This window comes from Oncorhynchus mykiss, chromosome 18 (assembly GCF_057628025.1).
Source record: "Oncorhynchus mykiss isolate SJ-2025 chromosome 18, ASM5762802v1, whole genome shotgun sequence".
NCBI classification, from domain to species: domain Eukaryota; kingdom Metazoa; phylum Chordata; class Actinopteri; order Salmoniformes; family Salmonidae; genus Oncorhynchus; species Oncorhynchus mykiss.
Genome location: NC_143039.1, coordinates 22,810,373 through 22,826,683, shown reverse-complemented (window position 1 = coordinate 22,826,683; position 16,311 = coordinate 22,810,373). Strand labels below are relative to the sequence as shown.

The 16,311-nt window shown below is 43.8% G+C and overlaps 2 protein-coding genes across 6 annotated transcripts in view; both read right to left on the bottom strand.

Moving 5' to 3' along the window:
• Positions 1-48: 48 nt before the first annotated feature.
• On the bottom strand, positions 49-10,524 carry LOC110495444 (gap junction gamma-1 protein). Its single transcript, XM_021570686.3, has 5 exons — positions 10,255-10,524; positions 2,942-3,223; positions 2,520-2,751; positions 1,630-2,337; positions 49-1,352 (listed from the first exon to the last, which is right to left on the bottom strand). Exons 2-5 carry the CDS (start codon positions 3,179-3,181, stop codon positions 1,339-1,341), a joined length of 1,194 nt encoding a protein of 397 aa, XP_021426361.2. The 5' UTR covers positions 3,182-3,223; positions 10,255-10,524; the 3' UTR covers positions 49-1,338.
• Positions 10,525-14,792: 4,268 nt separating this feature from the next.
• LOC110495440 (serine/threonine-protein kinase 11-interacting protein) overlaps positions 14,793-16,311 on the bottom strand; it is a 50,050-nt gene continuing 48,531 nt past the window's right edge. For all 5 annotated transcript variants that reach the window (XM_090207829.1, XM_036951944.2, XM_036951943.2 and 2 more), the window contains one exon: positions 14,793-15,941. In XM_090207829.1, the coding sequence (XP_090063955.1) occupies positions 15,801-15,941 (141 nt within the window). In that variant the 3' untranslated portion in view covers positions 14,793-15,800. The remainder of the gene's footprint in view (positions 15,942-16,311) is intronic.

Genomic DNA, 16,311 nt, shown 5'->3' with positions numbered 1-16,311 from the left:
GAGGTCTACAGTGAAGTAATCATTCCAAACAAAGACATTGCAAAGTCATTCTGTTCAAATATATTTATTCATGTATTTCTATGAAACTAAACCCTACAGTTACAAAAACTACAAAACAATGTAACAAAAATACTACAAACACTGAAAAAAAATAGAATGTTATTTTTGTACCGAATTTTAAAAAACGAAAGGAAAAATGAATTGAACACAGCGCACAACACGATCGTTTCCAGCTCAACCATTTCAAAGAACCATCACATTATGACAGATAAGCAAATGTTGGTGCATTTGCCTCCTTGGAATTCCAGTACAAACATAAAGTTTAAACAAAACAACTCACCGACTAGCATGAACAAAAGGAACCAGGACAGGAGCAAAATGACAGGTACAGGAGGACTACAGGAGCGTTTAAACAGCATGGAAGAACATTTATAGTCATCACAGGATTCAAGCATTTCCCAGGTATTTATCACATTTGGCCAATTTGTTGGAATGACTAATATACAAGGCTTTAACAATGAGTGGAGTCTCATGGAATGTCAAAACAATTCATTTTTAATTACTAATCATCTGAAAAAAAGCAGTACGGTTAACGTCCAAGATTAAGTTAAAAGTGCTCGTTAAAGAACTGCACTTTCAGAAAACCTCCCACCACCTTGTATACAACACACATACATGGACACACAAACATCCTCTTAATGTCTGTGCAAAAGGACATCCCCCGCAGGCAAGTGTTCATTGTGGTTTACTCTGTATCCAGCAACAACAAGCCCTGGCATAACAACATGTGCAGTAAATGCTTTTAAGACTTTGTTGAGCCTCGCTCTTAAAATTGGACCGACTAGTAAACTTTGTCAGTAGAGAGAAGGGGGGTAAATTAAAGCTTAAACTGGATGAGACCCAGTCACCTGACAGACTACAGAAACTGACCCGAGAAAACTTTGGAAGAGAATGACTGCGAAAAAAAATGAAAACAAAAATGGACAAACCAAAACGGGGTGTCGACTACATCTAGAAGGCTGTGCTTCAGCAACAGGCACTGCCAAATTAGGGTGTGGGGTTTCGGCAAGCTGAAACTTGAGACCAAAGTATTTGGAGGCACTCAAGTCGAACGAGTCAGACGCTAAGGAGATTTGTACTGTAGCTTTACGGAAGCTTGGGCAGCTTTAAATTGAAGTTGTCCCTGGCCCTTAATACTGCAAGGCCCTCCATCCCTCACACATCCACACTCTTCAGTCTCTCCACTGTCTGGCTGTGTTCCCATGTGCTTCCCCATCTGTGGAGGGCCAGTTGGGAAGAGAAAGCAGGCAGGCAAGTCCAGCAGGCATTAAGCAGGATTCAGGCATGTACTCCTGAGGGAACAACATGTTAGACAGGGAATAGAGGGATCTCTAGGTTCTCTACTACATGGGAACAAACAGTACTGTGGGGTTATATAGGGTAATGTCATTCTGTACAGTCATTCAAAATGGCTTAAGGCTCCTGGAGCAGGTTCAAATAAACACAATGTCTGAAAAATACATATGGCGCCTTCTTCAATCGCTCTTTTTGTAGGGCTGATAAAGCTAGAAACCTTCCTTCATATTGTTTTGACCCGTTCAGCAGTCAGATACTATTTGACATCCTTACCTTTCTCCCTGGCCGCCGCCTGTTTCTCCTGAGCCAAGTTGAGTCTGTTCTGCTCTGCAGCCGTGGTGTTGTTCTCAGGACTGCTGCTCCGTGACGGGGACCCCTGGCCCTCCTCGTTCTGGTAGGCCAAGTCCAGGTGCTGCTGGGCCATCTTCAGGTGCTTCCTCAGCCTCTCCAGGTCTCTGCTGGACGCCTCGTCCCCCAGGCTCTCCCTCCCATAGTCCCCCGCCAACGGATCTCTGAACTCTGCCTTCAGCTTGCCAGACGGGTCCTTCTTCCCCAGGACCGTGTGGTACCCTGGCGGGGCGGTGGGTCCATGGCGGGAACTGCAGAGGGACCCCCGGGCCACAGGGGGAAGAGCTGGGGTGGGGTGGCGTCTGGCGCGCCCGCGGAGGGTGTCGCGGACTCCGCCGACACCGAGATGGAGAATCTCCAGGAGGGTGAGTGTGGTGCAGAGGAGAGAAACCACGTACATGACCAGGAGGAAGATGGTCTTCTCGGTGGGCCGCGAGACGAAGCAGTCCACCGTATGCGGACAGGGAGAGCGCGTGCACACGTAGAAGGGCGCCACCTCGAAGCCGTAGAGGACATACTGGCCTAACAGGAAGGCCACCTCGAAGGCGATGCGCGAGATCAGCGAACACACGTACACCTTCATCAGGCCGTCACGAGCGATCCGCCGCCGACCGTCGTGCTTCTTCACAGAGCCTGGAGACGAGGCAGAGACAAACTAACTCACTGACAGCAAGTCACAGGGCAAGTCAAATTAAAGGGATGGGTGTGATCCACAAAGCTTTAAAGTCAAATAAAAAGTCCTTTCCCTGGTGACAACTTCATAACCAGTGTGAATGAAAAGAGACAGTTTGAGGAGAAGCTGTGCCTCGCCCTACCTTCTGTCACCTTCTCTTTGTCCTTCTCCACCTCGATCTCCTCAGTGATCATGGGGTCCTCCTCTCCATTGTCCTCTGCCTCCTCGTAATCCCGCTGTGTCCCCCGGGTCACGATGGGCATTCTCCTCTTCCCGGCACGATGAAGAGGCCGGTACTCAACATCGTCCATGCGGGCGATCTTGTGCATGGCAAAGCCCAAGTACATGATGGTAGGGGTGGTGATCAGGATCACCTGGAGGAGAGAGGGAGGGAGTGGATGGTAGACAGGGAATTCAAAGTCCCTGAGCAATTGCTTACAAGTACATAAGCAGTTCATGGTTTGTGTCAACAGGTTATACATCCCATCTGTTATGGCAAACACACCTTATAGTTACTTCACCTTACCTTGAGAAAACATTTACATATGGTTGACTCAGTCTCACCTGGAAGATCCAGAAGCGGACGTGTGAGAGAGGAGCGAAGGCGTCGTAGCAGACGTTCTCACAGCCGGGCTGCTGCGTGTTGCAGACGAACTTAGCCTGTTCATCGTAGTAGATGGTCTCGCCCCCCACGGCCGTCAGCACGATGCGGAAGATGATGAGCACAGTCAGCCAGATCTTCCCCACGAACGTGCTGTGGTTGGAGATCTCATCCAGGAGACGCGTCAGGAAGCTCCAGCTCATGATGAGGCCTCAGCAGACACCTGGCCAGGAGCCCTCTCAGCTCTGGGTGGGGGAGAGGTGATGTTATTTTCAGTGTGACATTTACCTGAAAAAGCTGCTTCTGGTGCGCCTGGCTCATCTTCAGATTTTCATTTTCAAAGAGAGAAAGAACACCCTGATCATCATGTTAGTTATGGAGGTGGGGTGGGACGAGTGCTAGGAGCAAAAGGGTAAGCTTCTTAAAACACACATCTCAAGTCAACACACCATCCATCAAGGTAAAACAAATTATGCCATTCAAGTGAAGAGATGTCAGCAGAGAGAACTGGCTGCCTCCTGTACGGCGATAGACACTAGATCTCCTGTCCAAATCCATCCACACACACTAGACTGTAGATCAGAGAAACCCACCATGCGATACACACGTGTGGATGTGTCCCCCTGGGAGAGGTACAGATAAAACCAAGCCATCCATACTACAAAGTGCTAATACAGTCAAACATAACTTAGTATTAAGCTTGTAATCTTTTAGTTACTGTGTGAACTACAGGAGAGGTCCAAACTTCAACTCAAATTATTTACAAGTCCCTACTGTAATACTGCTGGTAATCCGCTTGAAATGTTTGATTCTTTATCACGATTCAACAAAGCCTGGCTCTTCAGTTAAATCCATATATGCATTTAAAATCAGATGCTGCTAAAACAGTTCTTATTGACTCCTGGACATGAATTATGAATTGAAAAAACAGTTAACTGAAAAGGCTACTTCCTATTCCTGAAATGGAATTTTAATTCCCTTTGTCACATGACTGAATTAAAAATGGCCTCATTGACACCAACCCCACTCTCCAGAAAAAAATGACACTTGAGCAATATTTGATTTGATCAATAGGGGGCACCACTCCATCCACAAGGTTCATAAATGATGAGCCATACGTGCATATAAAGGAGGGTACAGGGAGGGTTGGATGATGACACACTCCCAGGTTAAATATTATTATAGGAACCAGAAGAGCAGGCGCCAGGTAGAATATAATGACCTAGTGGGAGTACTGTGGTAGAAGAACCACGAGATGAACGTGCTGCAACGTCCATGTCTCACACCCAGGCTTCAGATCTGTGGCCATAGGTTTCCTTGTGAAGGATTTAACAAGTGTGGTTTCTGGTTTCACAATATGCTTTTTGCTCGAATGAAAAAAGGAGGTTGTTCATTTGGAAGCACCATAAAAAAAAAAGTTAAAGGTAATTTTTATAGACTGAACTGCTAGTGAACCATGTACACTGTCCGGTGGACCGGCCCAACAAAAATAGATTGACGGTAGAAAAAGAGCTAACACAGGTCAGTCCATACTGTATCACATGGTATCCTAGTGGATTGTGGTTCCCACCTACATTCTTACAACTCCCTGTCATTCCAAACCCCAGCCTGCCCACTACCACCTCTAAAGACTGGGGTCGGCAAGTCACAGCAAGCTGGGACTTCACACTGGGGAGAGAGGATGGTGCGGGTCAGAGAAGCAAGGCAGACCAGATGGGAAAGCTCAGCAGCAGCAGGGTAGGAAGACAAAGGACTGGAGGGGGTCAGCCTGTAGAGTCACACTATTTACCAGGACAGTGAATTATGCTGGATGAGGAGGCAGGTCAAGATAGAAGCTACTGCAAGGAAATAAATTGTCCCCAGTAAAGTGTGTACAGACATTTCAATGGCATACTGTGTACACAGTGAGCTCCATAAGTATCAGGATAGTGGGATTGTTTTGACTCTGTACCCCAGCACTTTGGATATGAAATGATACAATGACTGAGGTTAAAGTGCAGATGGCAGCTTTACTTTGAGGGTATTATTGGGTGAACCGTTTAGAAATCACAGTACTTTTTGTACATAGCAGCACTATGTACCCCCCCCCCCTCCCCATTTAAGGGGAGCAAAAGTATTAGGACAAATGCACTTATGTGTATTAAATTAGTAAAAGGTTAAGTATTTGGCTCTATATTCATGGGGCGGCAGGGTAGCCTAGTGGTTAGAGCGTTGGACTAGTAACCGGAAGGTTGCAAGTTCAAACCTGTCGTTCCGCCCCTGAACAGGCAGTTAACCCACTGTTCCTAGGCCGTCAACCCACTGTTCCTAGGCCGTCATTGAAAATGAGGTTTTGTTCTTAAACTGACTTGCCTAGTTAAATAAAGGTGACAAAGAAAAAAATAGCACGCAATGACGACATCAAGCTTGTACTTTAGAAATGTGTTGGATGCTGTTTGTTTTTGGTTGTTTCAGATTATTTTTCACCAAATATTAATGAATGGTAAATAGTGTATTGTGCCATTTGAGTCACTTCTTATAAATACGAATATGATACATTTCTAAAGCACTTCTTTAATGTGGATGCTACCAGGATTACGGAAAATCCTGAATTAATCGTGAATAATGATGAGTGAGACAGAAATATAATGCACATCTGCACTTTAACCTCAGTCATTCCATCATTTCCGATCCAAAGTGCTGGAGTACAGCAGCAAAACAACAAGATGTGCCACTGTCCCAGAACTTTTAGCGCGCACTGCATTTGACATGATGAACCTGTCTAGGAGTGTTCATCTAAAATCAACAGTCATCATTACTCATCTTCATCAAAGACCTCCATTTACCTTGCTGACTTTCTAGTTGTTCCAAGAAACAAGAACTAGCCCTTCTTTCCCACACTAGTCATCTCTGGTTTCAAATATCCCAGAATACATATAGGGTGAGGTGACACGACAAAGTCCTGATCTAGTGCCAGTACCTGAGGGCATACCTTGCCAATCTGCCATCCATGGGATTGCCAGGTCCTCTCAACTTGACCTTAGGAAGAAAAAAAAAAGCTGCCCGCTTTTCCGGAATGGGTGCAGTAAGCGGCTTTAACAGGCCTATTTGACCATCATCCTGTACAACTGAATCAATGTCTTTCCTAGTTTACCACTGCAAATCTGTGGCAATTACCCCTACACATTTTCCCTGGACAATGTTTTTGTTCTTAATGATCACATGAAATGGAAAAAGTAACAACTTGTCTTAATACAGTATGGTAAATACTTGGGAGAGAAAAAACTCCCTAAACTGTTCACATCTAAAATGCACATAAAACAAGCCAATCATGATTGAGTTTATAAATCCGTCATCATTTAAAATTGTAGTTTCAAGTAACTTTAAATAATATTCTAATTATAACATTAAAGATTAAATGTTCTGTAGGACATATAATCCTATATTCTTACAATAAATATTTTAGATCATTGGGGCAGAAGTAGAGAACGTAGACAGCTGTCTGGTATCAGACTCTTGACACGGTAACAACATGAGATCGGCTGGTTTATTCCTCTGGGTTTTTGGTTGCAAGCAAGTTTGTTTTTAACACACAGGTGCAAGTGATCTCCTGTTAGTAGATATGCAATGGACCCAGCATATTTAACAAGGCTAAACAGAACCTACATTAGCACTCCTACTCTGAGACACTATGAATATGTTCAGTGACAATCTCCTCAGTGATCTGATACTGGATCCTCTCCATTTCACAGTGTACTTTGAGAACACAACAGCCATTGAAGACGACAGGTATTATCTAGCCATTGTCTAAAATGTCTCAGGTAATTAGAACATCCAATGTCACATAATGGTCCATGTAATCAAACCGTTCTTCAAAACAAAAAAAACACTGTCCCAGCAGCCTAAGCATTGTGCAAGAAAATGGGTCAGCCAGCTCTCTTCTGAACTTCCTTCTGGCTTTGAAAAGCAGTGGGTACCACCTTCCCAATGCGTACCATTTCATCTTTGGTCAATTGAAGCCTAGCCCACAGCTAACAGGCATGCTACACTGCTCATGCCAGCAAAAGCCATGTGTCCAGTTAAGTTCCTCCAACACAGGAGAGAATATTAAACCAGGCCAAAGAAACACTGGCATCCTATACAGCACAAAGGCCATCTAGGATATCTAGTGAAGAGAGATGTAAACAGGTGGGCAGTCAGGGAGTTTGATTAAGCTGAACCACGGTGCACCGGTCTATGGCCCGTGACGTGAACGGCAAAAGGGGTGAGGGAGGAGCGCCGTTCTCAACTCAAACAGTAATCTGCACCGTTTAGGCATGTTGTCAAGGCAGCAGCATGGTGCATCATTCAGAAACAGATTTCCTAGAAAATACACACTACCGTTCAAAAGTTTGGGGTCACTTAAATGTTCTTGTTTTTTAAAGAAAAGCATATTGTGTCCATTAAAATAACATAAAATTGATCAGAAATAGAATGTAGGCATTGCTAATGTTGTAAATGACCTTTGTAGCTGGAAACAGCTGATTTTTTATGGAATACCTACATAGGTGTACAGAGGCCCATTATCAGCAACCATCACTCCTGTGTTCCAATTATAATTTTAAAAGGCTAATTGATCATTAGAAAACCCTTTTGCTGAAAACTGTTGTTCTGATTAAAGAAGCAACAAAACTGGCCTTCTTCAGAATAGTTGAGTATCTGGAGCATCAGCATTTGTGGGTTTGATTACAGGCTCAAATGGCCAGAAACAAAGACCTGTCTTCTGAAACTCGGCAGTCTATTCTTGTTCTGTGAAATGAAGGTTATTCCATGCGAGAAATTGCCAAGAAACTGAAGATCTCGTACAACGCTGTGTACTACTTCCTTCACAGAACCGTGCAAACTGGCTCTAACCAGAATAGAGGGAGCGGGAGGGCCCGGTGCACAACTGAGCAAAAGGACAAGTACATTAGTGTCTAGTTGTGCAGTTCTGTGAAGGAAGTAGTACACAGCGTTGTACGAGGGTTAGGGTTAAGCTGTCGGTCACACATGAGAACCAATAAACCTACAAACGCCAGCTAATACAATGTGCCATTGGAACACCAAAGGTATGGTTGCTGATAATGGGCCTCTGCACGCCTATGTAGATATTCCATTAAATCTGCCGTTTCCAGCTACAATAGTCATTTACAACATTAACAATGCCTACATTATATTTCTGATCAATTTGATGTTATTTTCAATGGACCAAAAACAAGGACATTTCTAAGTGACCCCAAACTTTTAAATGGTCGTGTTGTTCGATTATTATTTTTTTAACTACACTGAACAAAAATATAAAGGCAACAATTTCAAAGACCTCACGGAGTTACAGTTCATAAGGAAATCGGTCAATTGAAATAAATTAGGCCCTAGTCTATGGATTTCACATGACTGGGAATACAGATATGCATCTGTTGGTCACAGACGCATATGGGCCTCAATACCTCTTCACGGTACCTCTGCATTCAAAATTGCCATCAATAAAATGCAATTGGGTTCATTGTCTGTAGCTTATGCCTACCCATACCATAACCCCACCGTGGGGCACTCTATTCACAATGTTGACATCAGTAAACCACTCGCCAACATGACGCCATTCACGTGATCTTGTGAAGCTGGTTAGATATTCCTGCAGTCAGCATACCAATTGCACCCCCCCCCCCCCCAAAAAAAAATATTTATGGCATTGTGTTGACAAAACTGCACATTTTAGTGGCCTTTTGCCCCCATCACAAGTTGCACCAGTGTAATGATCGTGCCATTTAATCATCTATCCACCTGACAGTTGTGGCATATCTTGGCAAAGAAGAAATGCTCACTAACAGGGATGTAACATTTGTGCAGAACATTGAGAAACTTTTTGTGCATATGGAACATTTCTGGCATCTTATTTCAGCTTATGAAACATGGCACCAACACTTTTCATGCGTTTATATTTTTTTGTTCAGTGTAGTTTATTGGGGAGGCAGATAAAACATTTATCAAAATCAATCACTTTTGCATGTGAAAACAGAATCCTACTCATTACTCCATGTGTTCACCTACGTGACCTTTGTTTTGAGACAGCTTCAGATGCCAGAGCTGGGCACCAGGCTCACGCCCAGGTGGCAACTGGTTCCAAGACCAATGTAATCACTTCTAACCCGATGCAAACTTCTTCCACCAAGGCAACCCGGACAACCTAGGCCTGGCATTTAAATTAAACCCAAACAGCAAGAGAACACTAGACTAAATGGACCAGTAAAGATGGCCACCTGATAGGCTAACATGTGGGTGATATTAGAAAGGTTAACACACAAAAACAGTTGAGCGTGTGAGGGCAAATAAGCCTACTAAACACTTCTCAAGTCCTCAAAATCAACAACTGACCAAGACAGAGTAGCTCCTTCTCATCTGGACCAAAGCTCATCCTAGGCTACTGAGCCAGCAAAGGAATGTAGTTAATTACAAGTCAGTGAAGTAAAGAGGGGGATGGGAGTTGAGTAGTGCAGAGGCCTGGTTGTGAAGGTATCCGGTCAAGGTACAGCGTGTTAACATTCCTTGGCTTCTAACCAAAAACAGAGATGGCCCATGGTGTAGGCCGAGGGCACATGCATGAAACCATGCTGTCGGTCACACATGGCAACCAATAAACGCCAGTCATTGAACTTCACTATGTCACTCATAGAACGGTGACTGTATGAAGTGGACTGTGTAGAAGGCGAATGAGCCGGAGAATTTAGATTAGACGCGTGTTAACACGCGTGTTAAAATGAACTGCTTAACGAGGGGTTGATATCTCGATTGATAAAAATAGCTGATAAGATTAAGATGATAAAGATAATGAAGGTCTAAACAAAGTTAGACATGGCTGGAAGGCGTTTGGTTTAAAAAAAAGTGATGGAAAAAAATCAATCATAAACATTGGCCCGTAACAGTTGTTGATACACTCAGCAAACAATATTAAACTTGATTCCGAACAACCATTTCATTGTAAATTCTGAATTTAGATTAAATTAATACAAAAGTAGCAAACCTACGCGCCTCGAGTCAAATTGCCCAAGAAAAGCTAAAGATCACACGATTGTAGCTTCGCTGACTGCGCGCACACAACGGTGGTAATTTAGGGGACAGAAAAGTATCGTTAAACTTTGAGCAATAATTGATAGGCAGCAACTTGTGGAAGTAATACATTGACACTAGTAAATTAAACTGCGAGTAAAGTTACATTGAGCGTTTGTGAACCTGGTAAAAAAAAAAGTCTCAAAGGATTATGGGTCTCCTCGCAAAAACTCACCTTTAAGGCTCAAAACTGTCCTTCTTGTTTTCAGCCTTAATTCCCCTCGTAGCCTCTCCAAACTATCAACAACTGTTCTTTCTCCTCCGCCGCTCTTTCATAAACTACAACCCCCTCTTTTTTAACCCATTCGGCGTTTCGTGGTACCATGTGACCCCTGCATCCATGTCGGGGCCCCAAACACATTCATGCAGGACAAAAGAAGAGTCCCGAAATCCTTTTCCTCCTCCTACCATACCTCCACGTAACCCTGCCCCGTTTAGGAGGCCCTTAACTGAAACGTGAGATATACTAGCTGACTAGATACTGTTTGCTGTTAACTTAATTACAGTATTCACACTTTTTAAAATATCATTTCATTGCTATTCTCAGATTAATTAAAGAAAGCCAGAGATTTAGGAAATAGCCTTTTATAGCCTCTACAATCAAAAAACACAATAGGTAGGTGCAGTTAAGGATCTGCTTTAACTTTATGAGGTAGTTATATTGAGGTAGTTAGTTATACACATGTCACGATTTTTTTTTAACCTTTATTTAACTAGAGAGCAAATTCTTATTTTCAATGATGGCCTAGGAACCGTAGGGCAGAACAACAGATTTGTACCTTGTCAGCTGGGGGATTTGAACTTGCAACCTTTTGTACAACGCTCTAACCACTAGGCTACCCTGCCCCAGCTGCTCCCTGTCTGTCTTGTTGGTTGTGTAGATAGGGAGAAAGAGTATGCTATAACAACATGCCCCCTGCTGTCCCTATCACACAGTTGTAGAGCTGGACCAAAGCCAGATCGACTCTCAGCTCAACACTGTGAGAGAATGGCTGTGGGATTCCACAGCAGCCCAGCTGTGTGCCTATGTCCAGATGGCCAAAGAATGTCCACTCTAGTTATGTAGCTATGTCTAATATGTATTGTAAGTCTACTGGGGAAATGGAATATGCATTTTTGTCACTTGTAAAACTAACAATATCCTAATTGATAGCACAGGAGGTTGGTGGCACCTTCATTGGGGAGGACGGGCTCGTGGTAATGTCTGGAGTGGTATCAGCGGAATGGTATCAAATACATTAAACACGTGTTTCTAGGTGTTTGATGCTATTCCATATGCTCCGTTCCAGACATTATTATGAGCCGTCCTCCCCTCAGCAGCCTCCACTTATTGATAAGATTGTGTATCGTGTGTCATACATAGCAAGATGCCAGTGATTCAATGTCTACAGCATCTTAAACCCAAAAGCATACCTCCCAAGTGAGTTTGATAAAAGTAGAATAGAAAATTCCAATCTTGAGTCGAAGCACCTGTTGCCTGAACTCAAGCTTGGTATTTTGGCTGGTCTCAGCGCACATGCTCTCACAATTAAAATGGGCTGTGTGTACACATTCCTCCACTGTTAAAACCTTTAAATTCACACATAACAGCTTGCATAGTGGTGCCAACATCCGATGTTTGCCATATATGGTATGGTAATAGACCGGTCCCACTGTAACATCCACAAACCCGGAACCCATCTATCACAGGCTTATTTGCCAAACAAAAACCTTGTTTGAAATAACAGGAGACAGATTTAATAGGGTAAGTGCTGCTAGAGTTTATTGGAACAATACAGAGTACCTACGTCAAACATGTGGGCGTCATGCAAGACAAAACAGGTCCGCTAATGTTGTTTACGACCGCTGGTTTATTATGCCATAGGTGTGATAATCAAACACATAATCCACTCCTACTGAATCTCTTTAAAACACCCTCCCCACCCTTACAAGACAATATTGCAGTTATGAAACTGCAGTAACTGCAGTCGACTGAGATATTTTGGATAGAGTAATTGTAGAATAACTGCACTGTAACTGCAGTTACACTGCAAAATTACTGTAGTAAAAAAAACTGATATTTTGGACGCAGTATTTGCAGCATACTGCAGTTATACTGCATTGTACTGCATTCTGACTGCAATCTTTTTTCTTAAGGGCACTGGGTAAAGACATCAGTTCAATGTTTAGTTTTCAATGTTTAGTTTTGATTTACATTTGGTTGAGTTGTCCACTAATGTGAATTCCACATGAAATCAACAAAGCATGTCACCATGTTATTGGATTTATGTTATAAGTTAGGAGGAAATTCCCTTTACAGTGATTACTTTTTGCAAATCCAATCGGTTTTTACTTAGATGTATTTTTTGGTAGGTCGATACGTTGATACAACCCGTTTTTACCCAGTGGGTCTTTAACACGTTTCCTGAACAGAGTCCCATCCCATCTTCACAGCCAGGAAGTGCTCGTTGCCATCAACAAAGCCCTTCCAAAAAATGATAGCAGTTTTGAAACTGCAGTAAAAGTGCAGTAACTGCAGTCAACTGAGGTATTTTAAACACAGTAATTGCAGAATAACTGCAGTTTTACTGCACTCTTAACTGCAGTTACACTGCAAAATTACTGCAGTAAAAAAACTTATTTTGAATGCAGTATTTGCAGCATAGTGCAGTAATACTGCACTTTAACTGCAATATTTTTTCGGGGGGGGGGGGGGTGTATTTACTACTTACAGATGGTATGTTGACTCTCTCTGGTGTCATTCACAGTGCTCAATAAGGAACTGTTGGTCTTTACTCTGGAAAAACAAACAGAAGAAAGCCCCCTCCCAGCATGGCAGTGACAGCAGGACTGGGACACTGCTGTCTTCTCCCAGGGGTGGGCAACGCTTGAGTAGCATTGCCAGAGCAGTGTCAAGGGCCCCAAGAATGTTGCAGGAAGTGTGTATGTTGTGATATTTAACACTACTATCCCAATCCGTCTCACACAAGCAGAGAAAATGTCCCCACATCTTCATCTCCACGTGAATGTCAGTCTATCACCTCTGGGTCTTTTAGGCAGTCAGTTGAATTAGTGTCTCCTTTGGGCAACTGTTGATCCGTACAAATTAAGCCTTAACATTTTGACGTATGTGCCTGCCAGGTAGATCGGATGTATTACTTATCTGATGCCGTGTTCCCCTGTGTTCCTTACCATTTGGGGGGGGGGGGGGGGGGGGGTAGGACATCAAATAAAAGTTATTCATTAGCCATGTGGTGGGTTGATTAGTAGAGTTGTGCGTCGCAGATGTTATATTTCACATTTTAGTCATTTAGCAGACGCTTGTCCAGACTGACTTATAGTAAGTACCAAGTGCATCCGTTTTCATACTTTTTTTCATACTGGCCCCCCATGGGAATTGAATCCACAACCCTGGCATTGCAAGCACCATGCTCTACTAACTGAGCAAACAAGAACTACTTGAAAAGGTTGAATCGGTGTGTACAGGGGTGTGGGGGTTGTGCTTCGGCAAAGTGGGTGGGGTTATATCCTGCCTGATTGGCCCCATCCAGGTGTAACATTGGACGGGGTCACAATGTCTTGCGACCTGTCTCAGTCCCCAGCATCTATGCTGCAATAGCCTATGTGCCAGGGAACTATCATAAGTCTGTCTTGCCTTATCTGATGTACCGTGTGTTCTTAGACATGCTCTCTCTATCAGAGGAGGCTGCTATAGGAGGACAGGCTCCTAGTATTGTTTCCATGTGTTTAGTAGCATTCCATTCTCTAATTCTCCTCCATCTCTCTATGTCTCCCGTCCTGGAGGACCATGCCTCAGGACTACTTGGCCTGACGACTCCTGGCTGTTCCTGTCCTGGTCGTACTGATCCAGTTTGTTCTGCGCCCCTGACTGCTGTTGTTGACCCCTGACCCCGATTCACCGGCCACTCTCATCTCAGAACACCTGGTCATGCAAAGCCAACTGACATTGACTCCCGAGTTGTTGAACTGTTGCCCTCTCTATAACCACCATGGTTATTATATGACCCTGCTGGTGATCTATGAACGTTTGAACTTCTGGAATGAATGGCCACATGTACTCTTAACTCCCCACTCGGCCCAGCCAGAAGAGAACTGCCGTCCCCTTTGAGCACGATTCCTCTCCAGGTTTCTTCCTAGGTTGCCTCCTTCTAGGGAGTTTTTCCTAGCAGTTGTGCTGCTTTCTCTTTGGAGATTTGGTCCTGACCAAACTCTCCCTGAAAGGAAATCATTTAACATCTAGAGGGTTTTAAAGTGCTTCCTTCCTTTCTTGTGAGCCATGATATGACAGGAATGGATAGACAGACTATCAGTGTGAAGGTTAAGCCTATAGTATACATGAATCGATTTCAAAGCTTTGTGTAACTTTTCAGAATTTGTATTCCTCCTATGAAAAATGTTAGGAACTGTCAAATGTTTCATTGAAGAACCGCAAGGGGGTCTGATGGGGCAGAAAGTGATGATTATTGGTAGTTGTGTGGCCACGTGGATGACTGGAGGATTAACGTGACGACGGGAGGGGGTGGGGGGGGGGGGGGGGGGGGGGGGGGTGCGCATTGCTGCGGTTGTGGTTGAGGTTGGGCTGACTGTGAGAACAATAAAAAAAAAACTCTGGAACTACATGATTACAGAGGGAAAAGTAGCTATTGGAACTTTCTCACTGTGAAAATGAAAGAGTTGGACAAACATGTGGAAATACAGTGTCATAAGAGGATGTATTTGTACCACAGATATGCATTTTTATTTAAAGTATAAAAAGCTATATTTTTTTGATAATTGATTTGCTGACGGTAAATAAATTAAGTTACACACATCTGTTTGTCGTCCACTTCTACACATCTTTTCATCTGTCTACATCAAAAATAGCATTCACAATATAGTTAAACTGCACTAGAGGTATTAGCATAAGACTATACATTTTAACAGACAGCCACAAACCAACTAACATCTCCCACTTTAAAACAGGTCAGTCAGAACCCTTCCCTTTCACATTCCCTATCATGCGTATTCTGCACTTTTCCCAAGGATACAGAACACAGATACTGTCCCGGTTCATTGCCTTGGCTGCAACTCTTCACTTGGGTTACTTTGGCCTTCGGTTTCCCTTTACATAATCACAGTGTTTAGAGACATCAAAGACCCTGATTAAAAAGAAAATAACTAAGAGGTGTCACGTCAGAGGTGTCCGGAGCGGAGCCTCACGGGACGGCTAGAGAGCCTTGTGCCGAGCGTGTGATGTCACAACTCACTGTTCCAGTCCCGGGACTCCTGATGAAGTCACAGTCCACTGAGCTTCAGAGGAATGGACTAACCTCCTTGATAACACACACACACACACACAATTACCCCTCAACTCACATTTTTGCTTACCTCTTTCTCCCTCCTTATCCTGTCCTCACCCCCCTGAAAGAAACACATGATTCTCCCTCACCCCTTTCACATATTCAAGGTGCATTAGAATGTAGCAGGACTGGCAACACCACAAGGCACTCTCCCTGGCTGGCTATACTGGCAGGGTTAGAAAATGGACGGGATTCAGATGAGGTTTTAACAGATCAGTGCTTTTGTAAAAGTGACCAAACATGAGGAAATCCTAGTTGGCTTCAAACCAGGTAAACATACTGTCCTATTGAGGGTCAAGTCTGACAGTGAAGACAGACAGACCCACACTCACACAGGTGCACACACACACACACACACAGTTGGAAGGGTGGGTGTTTTCCCTCAGGCTGGTAGGGTGAGGTTGGTGATGGCGAGTTTGACTCCGAACATGTTCTCCCATTGTGTTCTGACCCAGACCAGCAGGCCCTGCACCAGCTCTGCACTGTCAGAGTGCAACGACCACGTCTTCTCCTCCTTCACTATCTGCACAGGAAACACATACAGACACTCATATGCTCAAATCAAACTTTATTTGCCACATGCGCCGAATACAACAAGTGTAGACTTTACCGTGAAATGCATACTTACAAGCCCTTAACCAACAGTGCAGTTCAAGAAGAAGAAAATCTAAAATATAGCACAATAAGAATAACGAGGCTATATACAGGGGCACCGGCACCGAGTCAGTGTGCAGGGGTACAGACTAGTTGAGGTAATCTGTACATGTAGGTTGGGACGAAGTGACTATGCATAGGTAACAAACAGCGAGTAGCGGCAGTGTACAAGGGAGGGGTCAATGTAAATTGTCCGGTGGCAATTTTTATGAATTGTTCAGCAGTCTAATGGCTTGGGG

Excerpts from the sequence above, each read along its gene's own strand:
- LOC110495444 (XM_021570686.3), bottom strand. The coding sequence starts at position 3,181 with ATGAGCTGGAGCTTCCTGACGCGTCTCCTGGATGAGATCTCCAACCAC. Across the intron at positions 2,752-2,941 it reads TCCGCTTCTGGATCTTCCAG|GTGATCCTGATCACCACCCC; the intron begins GTGAGACTGAGT and ends TCTCTCCTCCAG. Across the intron at positions 2,338-2,519 it reads CAAAGAGAAGGTGACAGAAG|GCTCTGTGAAGAAGCACGAC; the intron begins GTAGGGCGAGGC and ends CCTCGTCTCCAG.